Here is an 8,695-nt window from a genome sequence, read left to right as displayed (position 1 = left end):
AGAGAAAGTGTAAGAAACCCACAGAAGGTTTACAAAAATTACCTAGAACTAATGGTAAATGACTAGAAAAAGTCTCTTAAAGAGAGGTGGGGATAAGGGACATTGACTTGAAGGAATAATAGCAAAATGTGAACAAAGCAAAGCAAAGACACAGGGTCTTATAATGAATACTCAGTATTGTGGGAATAAAAATGACTACATTGTGAGCTTGAAGGAGGAAAAAAAGCACTAGTCAAGGAATCTATAGTTGGAAATATGAGAGCACTGAATGTGAAGAAGGCTGCTACTGCATCAGTATCAGGGCAAAAGATGGAAGGTAGAAATAACAGATAATAGAATACCAGAGGTGATATGAAAAAAATGAAGCGTTTGAAACCAAGATAGCATAGGAAGTAAAGATGAGAACGTTTTAAAGGGTTTAGAGGAGTGTTTTTATAGGAGGGAAGCAGGGAGCACATTATTTCCATCAGAGCTTTGCCTTACAGGTGAAAGATCATCACTAACACAACATAGCTGATCTCTTTCTGGGCCTTTGCTTCCTTTTCCTCCATGGAACTTACCTTTCTAGCAAAGGTGGTATGAATTCCCTCTTCCTGTCAGGACCAGCACATGGCATATATCTCTACCTTTCCCAATTAGTCAGCTTTACAGCCTCTTGTCCCTGTCCCATTAGAGGCTCTTGTCCCTGCCTGGGATTGCTGGAGGGATCCATTGTTGATGATGATAGGAAAGGTCTGTCTAATCCTGGGTTATCATAGGTACTAGGGCCATTTTCTGCAAATTTCCTGGCAAATTTTTGGTGATGGTATCTCATTCCTATAATCCTAACTACTTAGGAGACAGAGATCTGAAGATCCTGGTTCAAAGCTGTCCCAGGCCGGAAACTTTGTGATATTCTAATCTGCAATTAACCACCAAAAAGCCTGAAGTAGAGGTGGGACGCAAGTGGTAGAATGTCATCATTAATTGAAAAAGCTAAAGGACAATACTGAGGCCCTGAGTCCAAACCCCAGTACCAGGACACACACACACACACACACACACACACACACACACAGAGTTGTTTTCTAGTTTATTTTTCAAACTACCTTTAAGTAGTTGTAGAGAAGGATTATAATTAAACATGTCAATTTATAAGTACAATGTATCTTGATTAACTATTATAACATATCCATTACTAGTTTTGTATTCATGTTTAATAGAGATAATTATGTAAAAAGAACAAATACTATTACTAGCTCTTGCTGCCTACCAAGTATTAAAGAAAAGACAATGTATAATTCCCATGTAGGCTGAGTGGCTTGAGGGTAAACCTGCTCTAACATTTTATTATATTTCTGAAAGTAGCCATATAACCCATGAAGGGCATCCAGCTTAACTGATGATGAATGAGATGCGTCCAAGTTTCCACAACTTCCAAATATACACTCTTTTCTACACTAGTTAGTTGCATAAGGCAAATAGAATATGGCTCTCGGGCTGGGGATATAGCCTAGTGGCAAGAGTGCCTGCCTCGGATACACGAGGCCCTAGGTTCGATTCCCCAGCACCACATATACAGAAAACGGCCAGAAGCGGCGCTGTGGCTCAAGTGGCAGAGTGCTAGCCTTGAGCGGTAAGAAGCCAGGGACAGTGCTCAGGCCCTGAGTCCAAGGCCCAGGACTGGCCAAAAAAAAAAAAAAAAAAAAAAAGAATATGGCTCTCATATAATCAATGTAAAAACATTAATGCACAATACATAAGAGGAATTGCTACAAATCCATGGAAAAAGGACAATAATCAGAAAGAAAATGAGTGGACATAGGGAGGAAACATTGGCATAAAATGAAGTAAAATGGCAATAAACAGGCAAAATGGTTCCCAACCTCATTCACATCAGAGAATACAAATTAAACAACAATACTTCCATTGGTTTACAAATATTACAAAGATTGATGATCTATATTGCTGATGAAGTTTCAGGGAAACAGGCAATTGTCTATTGCACTTTTGACAGGTATGTAAATTATGGTAGGTCCATTTAGAAGTCAACTTGGCAGCAGAAGCAAAATACTTCGAAAGCATATTCTTTGTGCAAGCAATTCCATGCATAAAATACTATTCTTCAAAAATACATCTTCACGGTTGGGTGCTGGTAGCTCATGCTTCTGATCTTAGCTTCTGATCTCATGGTGTGACAAACATATTTCCAGATATTGGCAAATGTATCCTGTGAGAGACCATCATAATTATTCTCAGTTAAAATTGATCCTTTAACAAAGATGTAAGGGAGAATGCCAAGTAACATCTAAATATTTTAAATGCAGGTGCTCTGAATCAAATGTTCACAGACATGGAAAGGAACCTATTACACAGCAATAAACAGAGTGTGTTACTTGTGTGCAGAGAAGATAGGCCTGTTAACATATATGTTCTCAATAGAACAAATGGAGCATGGGTGTGCATGAGTGTGGGAAAGAAGTACCCCAAATCTTGGGTGCCAAAGGTTTTCTGGATATAGAATGCAAGTGCATGAGCTATTTTTCTGTGTGCGTGTGTGTGTACACGTGTGCATGTACATGTGTGTGCACATGCCTCTCATCTCATGCGTGTGTTTGTGTGTGTGTGTGTGTGTGTGTACATGCATGCTACCCACCTGGCTCTGGACTTTGTTCCTCACATATCAGCCTCCTGAGTAGCTTAGGAAGTTTGCTTTAGAAATAGCAAAATTGTGAAATAAATGATTTGAACAAGCCTGGTATAGCAGGTTCACCATGTTTTCTAAGCCCAATCTCCTGTGCACAATGGAATTTTACTCATCCATTAGCAAGAACGATACTGTACAATTTATAAAGAAATGGAAAGGATGAATGTTTCTCTCATGAGTAGAAAGTGTATTAAGTATAGAAAGTAAATACATTTGGGTGGTATGCAAGCCTATACAAATGTATTAACTGAAATATGGTAGAGTCAAGGGAGATCACAGTATAATTAATTAGAAAGGAAAAGTCAGAGTTTAGCAAAAAAAAAAAAAAAAAAAAAAAAAAAAACACCAAGAAGTAAGTACTTGAAAGGGGTCAGGTAGAGTCAAGGCAAAAGTTCTGGACAAATTAAGAGAAGTGGGGGAGACTACAGCCAGGAATCTAATGAATGTCCTAAAAATTTAGAAGAGTGAAGTTGGGTAAGGGGGAGTTGGGGGAGAAGATTAGAAACTATGACACTAAATCAAGATGTACGGCATTCATAAATTGCTTTGTTAAATGGCAATTCCTCTGTATAAGTACTTAAAGATAATAAAACCAGGCACTGGTGGCTCACATCTCTAATCCTAAACTATTCAGGAAACTGAGACCTGAGGATTGGCAGTTCAAAGCCAGCCAGGGTAGGAAAGTCCATGAGACTCTTATCTCCAATTAACTGCCAGAAAACTGGAAGTGGAGCTGTGGGTCGAAGTCTAGCCTTGAGCACTAAAGCTCAGGGACAGTGATCAGGCCTTGAGTTCAAGCCCTATGACTAAAAAAATTTTTTAAAGACAAAAGGAGGAACAGAGTTCCAATCAGTTATTTACCATCTGCCTGAAAGTCTAAAATAGCTGTGATCTTGCAACACGTATTACGTGTATGTCCATAGTTCCAAAACTGTTTCACATTGAAACATGAAAATTCTGAAGATATTTTTAAAAAGAAGAAGAAAAAGAGAAGAGAAGAAAAAGAATTGTAACTCCAGGCTAATTCTCTACAACTCTCAGTCAAAATGAGCTCTCTCCCTGCCGCGCCTCCCCCCCAACACACACAGGCGTCACCCCTCAGCCTGTGGTATTCTTGAGGCATTGGTTCCAGGACTGTCTTTGGATATCAAAATCTGAGGATGCTGAAGTCCCTCATAAAACATTCTGTGGGACATTTGCATATGCCTATGACATCCTCACAGAAAAGTTTGACTCACCTCTGGTTTACTTGTAATATCTAATAAAATGCAAATGTTACATAAGCAAATATTATACTGTACAGTTTGAAATATATTTATTGCATGCAGTTTACTTTTTCTGTTTATTTTTTTATATTTCCAGTTGGTTGATTCCGTGGATGCAGAATCTGAATCCAAAGGGCAGAATTCCCATCATCACCCCACCTCCCTTGCCCCACTCCTTCCCTCTCCCTATTTCTTCCCTTTCCCCATCCCTTCCCACTCCCATCCCCTTGATATACATCTACATCAATATCTACATATATACTATTCATATAAATATGATTCTATATCCTTAAAAATATTACAATATATTGGCTATAGCCACACTTTTTCATGGCTGAAGAAAGCACACTTCATTCCATTATGGTCTCCACATCTTTCCCATTGCTAAACACAGTTCACCACTCTGACCCAGCTCCTCACCACCAGCCTTTCACTCTGGAGCTCTCAGTCTCAGTGATGTGCCACCATTCATATTCACCACCAGGGAGTCCTTTGGCACTCAAGTCACAGTGATCACAAGCCACATCTTGCCATTCCTTTGTGGTGTTTGGCCTCTCCATTGCCATGACATTTGTCATCATAGTTCCATGTAGGAATAATTTATTCTATCCCTCCTCCTTGTTCCTGTCTGCTTTACTATCACCATGAAGGACATTGTCAATTAACTTCTAAAACACAGTTATCTGATCATATGATGCAGCTGTACCCCAATTTTCCAGGGTACATACTGAGATGCAGAGAGGTAACTTGACCTTGATCAAGGTCACCTGGCATGTAAATGTCACAGATGGGACAAAAATTGACTCTTTCTGACTCCAAAGTCATATTCTTTTCACAGTTACATTTTCTCCAACATCTCGAAAATCTCTCTGTGCCTCTCAAAAGAAGTCAATATCCATTTTTCTCAGCATTCTGTGTCCTGGCTGCTTCCATATCTCTCACAACCAAGCCCTTCACAGATCCCTGCTGCAGTCTGCATCAGTGCCAGCATCAGGTCAGAATGCCATTTATTGGGCACTAGAGTCAGAGAGGGACAAGTGCCCACGCCTGTGACTTCTATGTTTTAATATTCACTTAACTTTGTAGAGAGTAATTATATTCCACTCATTCTACACCAGCTGGTATTTACTTCATCCTCCATCAGGCATCAACAGAGCATGGGGCTGCAAGACAGAAATATTACTCTGGCGAGCATAAATATTTCATTTTTCACACCACAAATGTGTTGATGATTTATTAATTAGCCTAAAGGCTGCTGCCTCTGCAGAACTGAAAGTGAAGCCCTTTTGCTCTATGGATTGGGTCTGTCAGGGGTGCCGTGCCCAGGGGTAATGCTCAGCCAGGAACATAGTCCACAGTTGACAAAGAGCCTCTGGATGAGCTAGTTCAGACTTTGCAGGCTTAGCCTTACCCTGTCTGCCCTCAGAAGCCTCACAGAGAACACCTCCAGCCATAAAATCACCTTCGCTCTGCCTTCCCAGAGAATGTGGCGGAGGCTAGAGCTTGCAGGTTTACTTGCCAGCTGGCTTCTGAGGTGAGGCTACCAGCCTGTTAAGGATGCAGCATCTACCTTTGCCCACACTTTTTATGTAAAGTCTAATAGAATATACCTTTACAGTTTAGCCACAAGTACAAGGTCAACAACAGAACCTAGATCTTGCCTTTTATAATACAAATATGGCCTTTGAAATAAATAGCTTTCTCACAGATTAAACAGTTCTATAACACTCACCTAAAACTTACAACACTTAAGACATACAACTCTCTAAAGCTCTTTGAAAAGGCCCTGTTCTCTGTTCTGTGAAAGTTGTAAATTGTCAAAAAAAAGAGTAAAGATGGAGGCCAAAACATTAACTTTGTTTTTGATGATTAGAAGACATAATTTCTCAGCAGACCCCAAGTAGTTTCCCATCTCTCTCTCCCAGTCTGAACAGAGAAGTAATTATCGAGGAGGTTAAATATCACCTGATTTGCAAGCAGTGGATAATGGGCAATGTCGGGAGACACTTCTGACTATTACATACTTGAGAATGCTATGGACATTTAATGGGTAGAAGCCATGGATGCTACTAAGCATCTTGGAGGGCACAGAGTTGCTTTCCTCACTCAAACTTCACAAAGAACAGAAATAATCTTCTGATCTAGACATCAGCAGTGCTAGAGTAGAGAAACCCTTGCCTAAATTTGCAGACAGCACACTGAAGCAGATAGAAGCCTTCAATTAAGACACATTAACAGTGCTCACTTCCTTCCTTTGGTCTTGGGAAAGGCAATGAGAACCTACATCACATACTCAGAGCCTTAGATAGACTAACTCTACAAAGAAGTGTACGTCAATGGTTCCTTGTCTTCCACTCACATAATTAAATCACTTAAATGACAAGAAATAATGCTGGAGCAGAAGTCAAGGATAATACTTTAAGAAAATTTCTTTGGAGAGTGAGGAAAATTTGTTTCTAACAGAACCAGTCCTTGGGCTCAGCCAGCCACACACATGAGCCTCAAACACTACCAAAAGACCAGTGCATCAAGTAGGAACTGCTTCTCATTCCTGAGATTCATTTTAATCCTTTCTCAGGCACTTGTCTCCTTGCTTTGACTTGCATATCTTTCCAGAGACCCAACTGACTTACTTTCAGGTAAGTCACATTCCCCTATGCCACTCTCCACTCTGTTGAATTTTATAGTAATGTTTCTGACCCCTGTCTGAATCCTGAAGTTATAGTCTACCACTGGGTGGGGACTTTGGTAAAGGAATAACAAATCTCTCCATAGGAGATTCCTCACCGTCCCTTTGTGTATGTTTCAGGGAATCTTCTCAAGATCCTTTCAAGGTAAGAACTACCATGACAATTTTGTAGAGGAGAAAGTTTGGACTAGAGCACATTGATCATTGAATGAATGTGGATCTATTATTAACTGAATGAACTAACAGATACATGCAGAAGCAGAATTAGAAACAACATATAACTCTTGCCAAGCTCTAGCTTTCATATATCATTCTGCCTTTATCTCTCTCCTCACTACTTCTCTGTTCCTTTTCCCAGGACTCATGGTCCTTCTCTTGGAACTGTGCAACCTGTATCTTCTTAGCTATAGCATGCCCAAGCCATAAGTCTATGTCCAAGACTCTGAAGTGGCATGGTGCCAAAGATCTTTTGGTTTCTACTTTCCCAAACTCAGACAATTTACTTGTTTACCAAATCAAGACTGGGATAGCCTTATGACTCCTCATATAATAGGTATCCAGATCTTCATTATTTATAGAAAAACATCGACATAGCATCAGTAAAAAGCCATCCTTTAGAGGCCGCTGCAGGATCGGGCCGGGAAGCATGTTGGTCTCGTTTGAGGAGCGCAGCGGGGTGGTGCAGTGCGGGACACCTTGGGGCCAGTGGTACCAGACGCTGGAGGAGGTGTTCATTGAGGTGCAGGTGCCGCCGGGCACGCGCGCGCAGGACGTGCAGTGTGGCCTGCAGAGCCGGCACCTGGCGCTGGCTGTGGGCGGCCGCGACATCCTCAAGGGCAAGCTCTTCGATTCCACAATTGCTGATGAAGGGTCATGGATTTTGGAGGATAGAAAAATGGTCCGCATTGTTCTTAGAAAGACAAAGAGAGACATAGCCAACTCTTGGACTTCCCTTCTAGAATCTGAGTATGCGGCTGATCCCTGGGTGCAAGACCGAATGCAGAGAAAGCTTACGTTAGAGAGGTTCCAGAAAGAAAACCCTGGCTTTGACTTCAGTGGAGCTGAAATCTCAGGAAACTACACAAAAGGAGGACCAGATTTCTCAGACCTTGAGAAGTAACTGTAATTCTTCAAAAAAAAAAAAAAAAAAAAAGAAAGAAAGAAAAAAAGAAAAAGAAAAGAAAAGAAAAAAGAATTTTGGGTTACAGTGTGTGGATCATAGCAGGTGTAAACAATTTAATATTAGCAGATTATGTGATGGAAGAAAAATTCAATAACTACAGTTAACAAATTGCAAAACTATTTAAATATGGTTCTAAAAATTGCATTAAGATATGATTTACATAGAAAACATGTACCATAGGAAATATTCTGTGGATATATGGTGACTTTTTTGGACTTTGTTTTTGCTCAGCCTGATGTTTTATATTCTGCCTTTTACTAATTTAATATTTAATTGTATTTTTACTACAAAAAATACCAATCATATGAAATGAAGGGTGCCTTCAGGGAAAATTAAGTTTTTCTTAAGTGTGATCTAAGAATAATGTTCAATAAACTTTTCTAAGTAGGAAAAAAAAGCCATCCTTTAAATTAATACACACTGAAGAACACCATGTTGTGGGGAGGGATACAAGTCACATGAGTGAAAACTCTGGAATTATATTGCTTAGAATCCATTTTGTCTCCACCCATAGATTCTTTATCTGACCTGGAGTGATCTTTGCCCTCTCCCTGAAGGTCTCACCTCTTCATATGCAAATGAAAATATGACTAGCATATACTACATAACCTTCCTGTAAAAAGTAACTGAATAAATTGATCCATTTTCTGCCACCTCGGCACTGCCCTGTCACATGTTAGTTCCATATAGATTTGGTATCTTCTCACATACAATTCACTCAAGAGTCCTCTTGATATCAACAATAACAACAACAATAATGCTTCAGATGACTTTTCTCCATTTGAAAACTTTCCAGGCATTTTATCTTTTATTACCACCTCACCTGTGAAGCTGCCCATCATTATTTCTTTGCTGTATGGATGAGAGATGTG

At 40.0% G+C, this 8,695-nt stretch overlaps 1 protein-coding gene across 1 annotated transcript; it reads left to right on the top strand.

The window, feature by feature from the left end:
• Positions 1–7,286: 7,286 nt before the first annotated feature.
• On the top strand, positions 7,287–8,066 carry LOC125343487 (nudC domain-containing protein 2-like). Its single transcript, XM_048335954.1, has 2 exons — positions 7,287–7,797; positions 7,860–8,066. Exon 1 carries the CDS (start codon positions 7,287–7,289, stop codon positions 7,758–7,760), a length of 474 nt encoding a protein of 157 aa, XP_048191911.1. The 3' UTR covers positions 7,761–7,797; positions 7,860–8,066.
• Positions 8,067–8,695: the final 629 nt, after the last annotated feature.

Source organism: Perognathus longimembris, chromosome 2 (genome assembly GCF_023159225.1).
Source record: "Perognathus longimembris pacificus isolate PPM17 chromosome 2, ASM2315922v1, whole genome shotgun sequence".
NCBI classification, from domain to species: Eukaryota; Metazoa; Chordata; class Mammalia; order Rodentia; family Heteromyidae; genus Perognathus; species Perognathus longimembris.
Note: the sequence above shows the minus strand (reverse complement) of the source record. Positions and strands in the feature narration are given on the sequence as shown.